A 13,575-nucleotide genomic window follows, 5' to 3' on the forward strand; every position below is an offset into this window, starting at 1 on the left:
CTCAACTTGCCCGTATGGTGGATTTACTATTAGTCACAAAACTTTAGTGTTCAGCTTCCTCTCGGTAATAAAAAAAAATAATAACACTGACAGTGGAACAGCTGTGGCTGACATGTGGGGAAAAAACAATATGTTATTGTACTTTGAAACAGCAGCTTTGGTTGGAACAATGAGCCACCTGACCTTTTCAATCTTTCTAGAGAAAACGTTTGGACTTAAAAATCTCTCGCACTTTTTCAGTGCACGGCAAATTTCTTCAAAATACTGCAAGGAAACATTTGACAGGCATTTCTGGTGCTTCACTCTCATTTTTTTAGTGTAATTTTTAAACTAAAGACTCAAACGTGGGCTGTAGTGGTTCAGTAAGGCTGGTGGAAGGTCTGGTGTAGTCTGCCAGATTCTGCAGTGGCTTTTAAGTTGGTTTTCAACAGCTGATAATTACCATAAATGATTGCCTTAAGTAATATTGCAATGTTTTTTTACTCATGTACAGTTCTGGGTGTCCAAAGAAAATCTCAAAGGAGAAAAGTACTGATTATTCAGTGATTAAGTTCATATTACACCAGCCCAGCCAACTTTAAAAGGATTTGTTCATCTCTGAAGGCTTACATTGTTAATATAGTTTTCAGTGAACCTTTTCAGTAACCTCTAATAAACAGTACGGGAGAGCTGCTAGCCAAAGCAAAGACCAACCTGTCAGAGGTAATCATGAGGTCTGCGCTGCAGTTCTTTATGAAAATAAAGATCATCATGACATCCACACTTTGACAGCGACTACATTTTGGTTAAAGAAATCTCTGAAACGAGACCAAAACAAACAATAAGGCCAGCCGTCATTACAGCCATATGGTTCCCATCATATCATAATTCAAAACACAGCCTGCTGCACACTTATGACACAATTCAAGACCTTTAATATGTTAACTGGGCCTTGACATTAGGGTGCAGAATCCGGGATTAAACAGTGTTAAGACCAGGAGAGTTTGGTGCATTAATGTTATTGTAAAAGAAATTATGTCCTCACCTCAGTAGCTGACAATGATTTAGCCCTGAAACTAACAGTCTCATACACTCACTGGCCACTTTATTAGGTATACCTGTTCAACTGCTCGTTAATCAGCCAATCACGTGGCAGCAACTCAATACATTTAGGCATGTAGACATGGTCAAGACGACCTGTAGGCATGTAGACATGGTCAAGACGACCTGCTGAAGTTCAAACTGAGCATCAGAATGGGAAAGAAAGGTGATTAAAGTGACTTTGAACGTGGCATGTTTGTTGGTGCCAGACGGGCTGGTCTGAGTATTTCAGAAACTGCTGATCTACTTCACACACAACCATCTGGGTTTACAGAGGATGGTCCCAACTATAAAATATCCAGTGAGTGTCAGATCTCTGTTGATGCCAGAGGTCAGAGGAGAATGGCCACAGGCTCACCAAAACTGGACAATAGAAGATTGGAAAAACATTGCCTGGTCTGATGAGTCTGGATTTCTGCTGCAACATTCAGATGGTAGGCAATGATAATGAGTTCACTGAACTCCACTGACCTCCACAGTCACCAGATGTCAATCCAATAGAGCACCTCTGGGATGTGGCATCATGGATGTGCAGCCGACAAATCTGCAGCAACTGTGTGATGATCATGGATGTGCAGCCGACAAATCTGCAGCAACTGTGTGATGCTATCATGTCAATATGGACTAAAGTCTCTGAGGAATGTTTCCAGCACCTTGTTGAATCTATGACACCAAGAATTAAGGCAGTTCTGAAGGCAAAATGGGTCCAAACCAGTACTAGCAAGGTGTACCTAATAAAGTGGGTGCTGAGTGTACATGTGTCCATTTGTCTAACAAGGAAATACTGTGTGAAATAGATGTTCAATAAGCTCATGTTACTCAGGAGTCAAAACAGAAGGCTTATAATTGAACTGGAGCTCTGCAGTGGAACTCACTGCATGGAAAGACTCTGAGAGGATAAACTCTATACGCATGGTGGAAGGATCATTCCAGACTTGTAAAAGACATCACTGTTCCCTAAATTTGTGAGAACAACCACAGCAATTACTAGGACATCATCTTCAATGTCCTGTTTTTCATAACGTAATTGGGTCGAACACCACAATTTTCACCAGAATGAATCTCGGTCTCGATGTATTTATTTTATGTGCTGTAACCACACCTTGAAATTTTGACTTGACTGCATCTTAGAGCTAAATTACTTCCAGAAATCTGAAAGAAAATATGGTTTCTTTCCATTTTCTATTCGTTCACAGGCTCTCTAGTTAAGGTTCAGCGCAGGAGCAGCCATACCAGTAAAACGAATACAGGGCAGATTTTCCCCTCTGTCCAATATTGAGAGTCACATGCAGGGATGTATGATATTACTGCCTGAGAGAAAGCAGTGGAAGAGATGGGATCAAACGCTGGCAGAGGATTCATAAAGGAAGACATAACCAGATAATTTTTCCAGAGTTTTCCCAAGATGCAAATTTCTAAGCCACATTTAAAAGCAGCTCAAAAGCACATGTTATAAATTTTCAGTGAATGGGGCAAAAGTTTATTCAGGAAACCCAAATCTGCTTGCTTTAAAACTGGATACAGTAGTATACAAACGGTAAACGCTATTCATCATGTTTTATAACGCCAGCTTCGGCAGGAGAGAGATGTGATCGTGTAACAGAGCTCTACACAATGTTTGGAGCATAGTATTCTTCACAGCAGCAGGAATGGGAACACAGATAAAACATAACAGACCATGAGGAGGATAGGTTTAGATTTTTGGGGGGATACAGGGACACGTCCCCATTGATATTTGCACTATAAATTGAAGCAAAAAAGCACAAATTAATGCATAAAAATCCACCAGAATGCAAGAAACTAAGTGTCTGATGCTCAAAATTTTCTGGCGGAGGACCCCCACACTCCCGTGTTTCACATGCCCCCCCCCTCAATGTTGAGAGGAAACCTACACCCTCGATGAGGAGGAATACCCTGAGGATTTAAATCTCTGAGTCAGCATCTTTCCCCAGCGGTTTAATCACCTCCTTCTCACTACCTCTACCCGCTAACGAGCTTGTACAAGGAGCCACTCACTCACCATGTGGCCTACCCTGAGACCTTACCACATCTCAGTCTGCTATAAACTGCAGTACAGTCACAGATGCTATTGAGTTAAATCCATTAGATGGGATGTTAAATGAAGGTAACTTTCAAGGACATGCATTCAGCATATTTTCTGCAAATGGCCTTTGTCCCACCCTAAATTGTCGAGTGCTTGCTCCCTGGTATGATTCTGTTTGAGGCACTCATACAAGCATGTACAGAGGTTTACACATATGGACGTACACAGAGTCAGGTGTGTTTAATTTAATGGGGAAGGGCACCAGCCTATATGGACAGTCCAAGGTCCTGGGGATTAAACACTCAAGTTCATATGAAGAAAGATGATTCCCATGAGACAAAATGTGATTTAGATTGCAGCAACTGTAAACTCTCTGCCCAGTTCCCCAGAGTGAATGCTCAGTAGTTACACTGTCTGCAGCACTTTTATTGGTTACAATAATTGTGTCTATGTGTGTGCATGTTTGAAAGAGAGAAAAAAATGTTTTTCACATAATGCCCCCAAAGACAAAAGATTATTACAATTATGTAGTTGCTTCTGGTGTCATCACAACCTGAATCACCTCTTTTCCCCTGATATCTGCTGACGTCATTAGCTCATTACTTAGCAAAAACCAGGATGCAACAGAATCCAGTCGCATGCACTATCCATAACCACTCAACTATAAAGTGCTCTGAAAACAGCCAGGCTTCTTTAGTGAGGACCAGATGGTTTCTGTCCTCACACTGTTATGTGCCTGTGCTCTCTTAATTTCATGCAGACCCATGCACCAATTTAACCAAAGCAAAGCCTAATCCAAGGCTTAATAGGGTGAGACAGAGTGGCATTCACAAGCAGGAGTAAATGCAACGATTACAGAGCAGGCTCCAGTGTCTCAGCACATGCTTGGGCTGTGTCCAGGCTGTTTATTACCTCACAGTGTCAACACCACGGCCTTGGTGTCAGTGCCTGACATACATTTCCATAGACGGTGCCTTCTGTCTCGTATCAGAGATTGGAAGCAGGTGGCCGGTTGGCCCCCACAACACACAGTGGGCTCTACCACCACAACTTGGCAGCGATACCAAAGAGAGCAGCGTTCAAGGGGCCAACCGATGATGAGTGCTGAAAAGAAGGGCGCAGGGGCAGAGCACAGATTGTAGCTTGAACTGTTACCAGAGCCAGACTGTTTTTTAACACTGCTCTCAGTGTACAGTCTTCTTCTACTGAAGTCTGGCTGGAGAGTGAAGTGTGCTGAAAAGCAGGGCAGATATGTTGTCTCTGCAAAAAAGCCTCTCATCATTCATTAGTATCTGAAGCACCATGAGTGTTAATAGCGATGCTGAGTGATCATTTTTTGTTTTTGCCATTGGAAACAAGCTGTAGACAAAACACTAATATAGTAGCACCTTTTAAGTTGGTATGGCAAACATGTTTGCAAGCCTATTTGCACATCAAGCCGTTACGGAGCAACATTCGTATTTATTTGGAGTCATGCTCCTGTCCACCTGGCAATGGAAGTCCAACATTCACTCGTCACTCAAAACCATTTTTGTATCATGCTGTAAACATGTTTATTTGTGCTGTTAAGTTGGGCATTTTAATATGGGGGTCCATGGGGATTGAATTGCTTTTGGAGCCAGCCTCAAGTGGCCATTCAAGGGACTGCAGTTTTTGGCACTCCCGCGCTGGCTTCATTTTTCAGCCCTGAATGTTGCCACTTGGGATAAACCCAAACAAATGCTTAAATATAACACTAAGACATCAAATACAATATTCATTCATTTTCCGTAACCGCTTATCCTGTTAGGGGGTTGCGGGGTGCTGGAGCCTATCCCAGCTGACATTGGGCAAGAGGCAGGGTACACCCTGGACAGGTCACCAGACTATCACAGGGCTGACACATAGAGACAGACAACCATTCACGTTCACATTCACACCTACAGACAATTTAGAGTCACCAATTAACCTGCATGTCTTTGGACTGTGGGAGGAAGCTGGAGTACCTGGAGAAAACCCACACTGACACAGGAGGGCTGCCCATCCCAGGCTGGAACCAGGAACCCTGTTGCTGTGAGGCCACAATGCTACCGTGCCTCCCTCAAATACAACACAGTAAAGTAGATCTTTTGAGGTAATTTTTAGCACAGGTGCAACAATTTTCTACAAGCTAAAAGGCAGGTCGATTGACAGATGTAACATCAACCAGAAAATCAACCAGGCTCGGCAGGAAACTGAAAGAAAGCCAGACAGAGATGTCAAATGCTTCCACGCTACAACATGCACTACATGCAGGAGGATTCATTGCACATGGGAAAGGATCAGAAAATGCAGGAAACACCATGTAATAAATCTGAGGAAGCTCTGTGAAACATCTTCATAACCAAACAGTCGCAGTCCAGTTGCCTTTAACTTATTGCTCCAAGATAAATCTACAGCAGTCAACATTCCTTCCTCTTCACTGTACCTGCTTTTTCTCCATTACACATGAATCACATACGGGACAGTAATAATTCCGTCACTGTGGAATGTAAAAGCTCACAACGCAAATCTAATAATGAAGAGGATTCCCTGGTGAAACGCCGGTGGCTCAGCGTGCACGCACAGATTTCCAGGTTCCCAGGTTGAGCTAGAGTTGCAGTCTCTCTTGGTAATTATGTTATGCTGGAATGTGTAATACATGGCTAATATCCATTGTACACACAGAACGTTTCATGATCTGGCTGGTAATTCTGTCCATCAAGGAAAAATTAGGGTTTTGGGAATGGCCAATCTCACAACTTATAAGGAAACAAAACAAGTCACACTTGTAGGAGCCTTTATATAAGGGATGTAGTCCATGGTCCATTATATTTATTGTGTATTTTGCTGAATATTTGGCTACCAGTCTTATCCATACCCGCTTTAAATTATTTACAGTCCTACTCATGAGCTGCCAAAAGTTCTCATATTCTCATGCTTAAGATAATGCTGGTGGCCTATGATTGCTCAACATCACGTGTTAACACCAGGGACGGTTTTCACATCTGTGCTCTCATCACTTAATGGATGAGTTTTCCAAATTTCCAAAAGCTCTGTGTATTCCTGTAATTGTTTTAACAGGGACAAACCTCAACTGTCCACAGTGTTATTACTCCTCCTGTCTACACAACACTGTTATAAGCTGAAGTGCTACATGATGCTGTTCAAGCATGGCAAAAGCATATGTTGCCTTTATATAACAGCGCAATTTAGACAGAAGTATCTGTTACTGTAGTCAGACCTCACCAATAGATCAATTAGAGTGTCTTTTTTTGAATTGAAGAAATTCAACAAAGCAAATGTTAATTATGACAGGGACCTTACAAGAGTTTCCAAATGGATTCTGAAAATGTACTTTGAGATGATCCAGCTAAATTGCTCTAAAATAAAGTAACACCTGGGCTCCAGTCTTTACAACACAGGATTATTGGTCTATAGGTCTCTGCAGCGACCAGAGGTTCAGTGAGGGAACCTGGCTGAACACAGGAGCTTGGCTGGCTCTCTCCTCGTATAATGACTCTGGCAGAGCAGTGAGGATAAATCTGTCTCAAGAGATGAGGGAAGGAAAAACGTTTTACCAAAAGCGAGATGAGTCCGGAGCACAGGATGTTCAAGAGGGGAAGAGAAACCTAGAGAAATTCTGATAACACCCAATATCTCTACGTGTTCCTTGTCTGTCACTCCGATGTGTTAAAACCAAAGAGCCCATGTCAAAACAAACGCACTGGAGAGCTGCCCCTAACAAACAACAACACGTTCCTGTGAAGTGTCTCAGCAAGAGGAGGAGCTGTTTAAAAGCCCCAGAGAACCTCTGCAGTGTGTGGGTGTGTCTGTGCAAGCATGTGGGGGTTGGGAGCAAATATCCTCTGTTCACCATTCTGTCTCAGCGGGAATCTTCCAAAACACTAACAACCATCCTCCTGTTTGTGTGTTGACGTAGACCGCAGGGGTCAGGACAGTAGAAAGAACAGACGGTGACGAGACCACGCTCAGAGACAAGAAGGACATTCAAGTTTTGTAAAAGCTTAGTGAAAGTGTTTACAATTGATGATGGCAGATCGCAGGTTCCCGTTCTGAGAGGCTAATACCATTCAGTGGGTGAAATGGCCTTATTTAGAAGTCTGAGCCTGAGGTTAAAGGGGCATTATGTCATGTTTTTCTCTCCTCAAAGATCCTCAAATACAGAAGTTGTCTATCATTTTTTTTCAAGTCAGTAAGCTGACAATTTAGTTGAGAATAAGATGTGATAATCAATACCACTTTCATATCTGTTAGTCACAAGCAGACCCATTCTTTTCCATAGATTTTAACAATAACTAGATACCAGACCCCAAGATGGCGCCTCTTCATTCTGATGGAGATGCTCACCTGGCGCATATGTCAAAAAAGTTTTCTAGCTTCCCACGCGGTATCTGTCCCACTGAATATGCGCAGTAGTGTCGCTTCCACCTGCCCCAGCCGCGAGTTCCCGCTCAGCACATAGACTTTATATTGTGATGACATCACAGACTTTTGAATCGCTTCTCTCAGCTCGAAGAAAGTTTCAAAAATGTCAATGACCATGGCTAAAAAAATCATAATAGAAAGAGTCATAATTGGCCTTGTTTGCAGTTCAAGGTGTCCTGTCAACACTTTTACAGATGTATGTTTAACAATGGTGGCTTTTGGGAAAAAATATTTTTGGGCTGCAGGGTATTTATTCGCTGCAATACTGCAGGTGGCCACTGGGGGAAATTTGCTGCAAGGCTGAGTGGCTTTCCTCGAGGCCTGTTCTTTTCACAGTATTGCTTCCTTCGAGTTACTACATGTAAATGTATCGGACATTTTGAATTTTGAAACCTAGCGAAATATGGAGTCAGTTTCTCTGTGACACTCTGTCATCCCACATGCACATTGGGAAGCTAGTGCTGCCTGCCCCAGAAAACTTCTCTTCAATCCACTGCCAGTCATCATGAACATGTTTACATGAGTAAAGATAAAATATTCATTTCAGGGACAAGTATCTTCATTCATGTGGTATCAGAATAATCTATAAAAAAATGACTTCCCGATTACATGTCATGGCTCACCTGACCACCTTTCATTTATTTGCTCTTCAATATTAAATGCTTTATACACTCTTGAGTGATAGTTCATAAGTTCACAAATGCACTTTTCATAAATGCACCATCCGAGGAGCATGTGAATGCACTATTGGCCTTGTCTGTGAAGGTCTGGACTTGAGTCCGAGTGAATCGCTTCTTGTTCTCTCACTATAGCAGGCAGCATGAACAGTAATTACAATAAAAGCGAGTGGAAAAGTTGGGGATTCACAAGAACTTGGACGTTTGTAAGGCCGACCCTGACACACTATATACTGGACACTAAAAGAGTCATGCAAAAAGATGTGTTCATCCACTTTCACCCATCAGTAATATCTGTCTATGGCTGCAACAATAAGGCTACAAACAGCATCCTTATCTTAGCATTAAGACTAGAAACAGGAATAAAAAGTTAACCTGATACCTCATCTGTTTAATCCTCTGAGCTGTTGCATGTCAACCAGTAGGGAGGAGACTCCAGGAAGTTACTACTCCAGCCAAGAAAAAGTCTGGCACATAGCCTTTCAACAGCAAAAAGTCACTGAGGTATACCGTGTGAATCTGTGAACTTTAAAGGTGCTGGTAGGACGATTTAGCTACCGTTTGACAGAGCTAGGCGTTGTTATGCTAAGATAAGCGGACCAGCTGCTGGCTGTAGCTTCATATCTAACGTAAAGATGTAGAGAGTGGTTTCAATCTTCTCATTGAACTCGCCAACACAACTTATAAAATAACTGTATGTCCTTATTCCACAAAATGTTGAACTGTCATTGAAGTTGTTTCTAAAACTAATTTCAGTAATCTAATTTATTAAAGCACTGTTTAGCAACTACCCCTAAATGTAAATATTGTCATATGTGGCTAAATGTGTTCTTGGCTTTTGCTTTCTCAACCATATGAAACCAGAACTGTATACACCCTCATTAACATGCAGTTTTTATAGAGTGGAGGCTCAGCTGGGTTTGCCACAGCACTCCAGGCTCCGGCCTTCAAAGGAAGCCATTCCTCCCAGAGAGCACGTCTTCTACCTTTAACTACCCTGAGACCCCTCACAGAGCAGCCTCCAATCACAGCCACACTACAGGCACATTCTGCTTGTGCAAAGTGAAAGCATAAGGTCTGAACTGGGCCTATTAGAGCTTCAACAACATGTTGTCCTCAGAGGATGTAGGTCACTTCACTGATTCACAAGGTTGCACTCATCGTTTTTTCTGTTATACTGTATATGAACGTCTAAAAAGAAGAAAGAAAGATGAAAGAATCGAGAAACTCACCGTATTGGCAACGCGTCCCTTTGAAGCCCAGTGGACACTGACATATCTGCTCTCCAGTCTCTGAACACTGGCCTCCACTGAAACATGTATTGGCTCCACACACCCCTGCAGATTCCACATATCATATAAGGCTGCTGATGTATCCATGTTTGCACATGTAGAAATCAGTAGGCTGGCTTCATTCCTGACTAATACCACTGACATTTTTTCCAGGCAAATTATTGTATGTAATATCAAATTGATATATGCAGCAGCTTCACAGCAATACCAAAGCTATGTGATGCCTACAGTTTGTGTGTATAATGCTATTACTCACTATGCAGACAGCCCATCTCTTCACCCTTCCGAGTCCAGCCAGGGCAGCACTTATAGACTGTGTGCAAATCCATGCTGTACACCTGCCTGTACACTGTGTAGTATGCTGTCCTGAGGAGGAGAAGTCTGTTATAGTCACACGATAGGATTTTCTGGAAGTTATATTATATGTTCATACATACTGTTAACATGTATGGCCTGTAAGGAATACAGTCTTAAAGGGACAGTTCACCCCCAAATCAAAAATACATATTTTTCCTCTTACCTGTAGTGCTGTTTATCAGTCTAGATTGTTTTGGTGTTAGTTGCTGAGTGTTGGAGATATCGGCAATAGAAGCGTCTGCCTTCTCTCAAAATATAAAAGGAACTAGATGGCACTCAGCTTGTGGTGCTCAAAGCACCAAAAAGTACATTTGAAGAACTCAATAGTAATGTCTCTTCCCAGAAAATCATGACTCCACCCACCAACCGTATCACCACGCAGACTGAAGCTGCTAGCTCACCTAGCATCACTGAGCTAGCTAACATTACAGCTCAGCCGAGGAGGACGCCATTAATGTTTACATCTTATGCTGTCAGGAGCACAAGCCTCTCGTCCATGAGTAGATGCACACTTCCTCCTGAGTGGTGATACAGTTGGTGGGTGTAGTTGGCAGAAAGAAAACAGTTCCTACATGAAACTGCTCACAACAAGGTCTGTGGATTGTCTTGTGTTACCCTGGCATGATTTCTGGAAAGAGACATTGCTGTTTTGGCGCTTTGAGCACCACAAGCCGAGTGCCATCTAGTTCCATTATATTTAAGAAAAGGCAGACATCTCTACAGACACTCGGCAACTCACACCAAACCAGTCTAGACTGATAAATAGCACTGGGTGATTTGGGGATTAACTGTCCCTTTAATAATGTCCACTTACTGCAGTTCAAAATGATGGGAAAACATTGTCAGATGTAAAGGAAAATTGCTTTCATTTAAGTAGTGCTAGAATTCATTTTCTAAAATGAGACCTGTTTGTTTGACATATTCAAAGCTTTAATGTTTCTTTTTCAGATTAGGGTGAATCAGTTTTGTGGCTCCAAGATTATGATCTCCAATCCCACCGAACAAGCAAAGAGAAAGAGAAGCTCTGTTTCCAGCTCCAGTCATTCTAGTGGATCTTATGAATGGCAGACACGGCGATGGCACTTGACCAGAAAACTCAAAGTTATGAAGTGGGTTAATGTTTGCGTGTAAAACAGTCCATCGCAGCCTAATTTGCTGCAGCTGTGCTCATGAATGAGACATCTTGATTGAATAGTGGTTAATAATACTGAACCACTGCTGAAGCTATACTTGGTAACTTTATCAAAATTCACTTTTTGTCATATTTGCTGTAACTGTCACTACATCATCAAAGCAGTACATGAAACAGATGATCTGCAAAAACAATGGGAAAGTTGCTCCGTCCAGTGGGGTACCCTAGTCACTAACTTTCTCACTTTACAGCTAAACAGTACACTAAAATATGTTTCTGAAAACATGTGAGGCGAAAAATAGGCAATGCAGTGACATCATCTTGATTCACATTTGATCAGCGCTGCCTAGTTTGACAGTTTGACCACACACAAGCAGTGATTGACATGATTGACAGCCGGGTTGGAGACTCCTCAGCTCTGATTTGCTGCTTTTGGTGCACTAGGTAGATTCTAGCAAATGCTATTAGAGGCAATAGAAGGAGAAGGAGGGACATGATGATGATGGATGTAGCGACAGTTCCAGCAGATAGGACAAAAGGTTATTTTCATCAAAGTTCCCCCCTGTAGCTTTAAATCAATGTTTGTGCACTGTGACAGTATTTTTGCTTTTACCTCCTCTCATAGCCCATACACCATCTGTGGCTGGTGCAGCCCTGTTTCCACACCTTAACCATGCGGGTAAAAGCCTGGACACAAGGCTGCCGGGCCCCCAACATGGACATCTCCTGGTCGGCACAAACATTTGGCCTGTGCATGGGAAACACAAAAATGAGAAAGAGTTGCACAGATGCAGTCAAAATATGTACAAATTGGCAACAAATTTGGACAACACTATATACTGGTATGATGACTTTTAAGAGCAGCATGTGAGCACTTCATTTTACATTGTTGTACATAGTATGTTGATGGTTGACTGAGCTCAGAGGTGGCTATAGAAGGTGGTGATGGCAGCCAGCTGCAGAGCCTATGCATGTATTTCAGCAGACGTGAACTTCCACATGCTCTACACATGTTCAGGTGCATCAGCTCATGACTTACACACTGTTTGTCAAATAATCATACAGTTTCCTGTTTGGTGCAATACGCTTGAGGTCCAGAGACACTACCTACAGCACCCCATAAACAACCAATTAAATTCCACATGAACTTTTTTTTCCCTTCTCCAGATTTGTTTGCATGTTCATGTGCCTGCATGCATGTACTGACGTGTACAAGGTCGTTATGCAGCACTCGATCATAAGCAGCCTGCATCTGTGTGTGTTGACAGTGCAGGTATCCTAAACTATCCAGAGGTGTCCTCCTCCAGTAACCATATGGCTTCAATACAGAGCAGCCTGAAGTTAATTAGAGGAAGTATTTAGCTTCTCCTGTCATGAAAACAGTTCCTTCAATCATGTCCTGCACAGTCTATTTAAAGTGGGAAACCTCTGGTGGAGTAGTATGCACAAAAAATAAAAACATTCCACTGGAAGCTATTATGCAGAAGCACGTTACAACAACAGAGCTATAAAACACACATCCATGCTCATTTGGGACCTGAAAGGGCGACGCCTAGTGGGCACTGAGCAGAGTAAACTTTGAAGTAACAATTAAAGACAGAAGTTAAATCACTTATGAAATGTGGACTATGGATATAACCGTCTTTGTAAAATAAATAAATGACAGTGACCTATGGTTGCTTTAGTCTTATTTTAAAGCATGCGTAAAACTCTCAGTCGCCTGATTATCCAATAAAATCTAGTGCAAATTAAAAACTGTAGAAGGGATTTCAATTAGAAAACGTCACTTACATGCCAGACTGCAGCTCCAAAGAAGATGCAATGTGCACAGTGCCGAATAATATCACAAACAAAATATGTGGGAACATCATTTCAGCCGGTTACAGACGCGGAGAAGAACTCAATCGGCGCAGCCTCTTAATCCATCAAATGAAGAGCATCCTGACAGTCATGGAAGTCCGCCTTGAGACATGACTGAGAAGTTGATGTTTGGGTTCAGTTGATATTTCCCGAGCTCCAGACGTGATTTCCCGTTCACTGGTTAAGCGGGGAGGACGTTATTGTCTAACGTCAATCGCAGCCTTTGAATGGCTCCGTGGAAACGCACCACCCACAGTCACCGAGGGGCCACCTCCCTCAACCCCCGGCGACACTGACCTGTGCAGTAACACACCCAGACATGCTTTTAGACTTTTTTATTTTATTGTATTTTATTTTAGGCAAAAATGATGTCTGTTGCTTGTTAAAATGTCTATACGTTTTTTTTTGCTTTTTTTGTTGCACACACACACACATTATATATATATATATATATATATATATACATACATACATACACACACACAGTGGTGTGAAAAAGTGTTTGCCCCCTTCCTGATTTCTTACTTTTTTGCATGTTTTCCACACTTAAATGTTTCAGATCATCAAACAAATTTAAACATTAGTCAAAGATAACACAAGTAAACACAAAATGCAGTTTTTAAATGAAGGGTTTTATTAATGAGGAAGAAAAAAATCCAAAGCTACATGGCCCTGTGTGAAAAAGTG

The 13,575-nt window shown here is 42.1% G+C and overlaps 1 protein-coding gene across 5 annotated transcripts in view; it reads right to left on the reverse strand.

The window, feature by feature from the left end:
- megf6 (multiple EGF like domains 6) overlaps positions 1-13,128 on the reverse strand; it is a 76,750-nt gene extending 63,622 nt beyond the window's left edge. For 4 of the 5 annotated variants that reach the window (XM_050070030.1, XM_050070021.1, XM_050070013.1 and 1 more), the window contains exons 1-4: positions 12,820-13,128; positions 11,642-11,776; positions 9,796-9,905; positions 9,480-9,584 (exon numbers count right to left, since the gene is read on the reverse strand). In XM_050070030.1, coding sequence (XP_049925987.1) covers positions 9,480-9,584; positions 9,796-9,905; positions 11,642-11,776; positions 12,820-12,899 — 430 coding nt within the window. In that variant the 5' untranslated portion in view covers positions 12,900-13,128. Of the gene's footprint in view, positions 1-9,479; positions 9,585-9,795; positions 9,906-11,641; positions 11,777-12,819 lie in introns of those variants that run through there. The other variant, XM_050070038.1, reaches the window with a different exon arrangement.
- Between the last annotated feature and the right edge of the window lie 447 nt (positions 13,129-13,575).

This window comes from Epinephelus moara, chromosome 2 (genome assembly GCF_006386435.1).
Source record: "Epinephelus moara isolate mb chromosome 2, YSFRI_EMoa_1.0, whole genome shotgun sequence".
NCBI lineage: Eukaryota > Metazoa > Chordata > Actinopteri > Perciformes > Serranidae > Epinephelus > Epinephelus moara.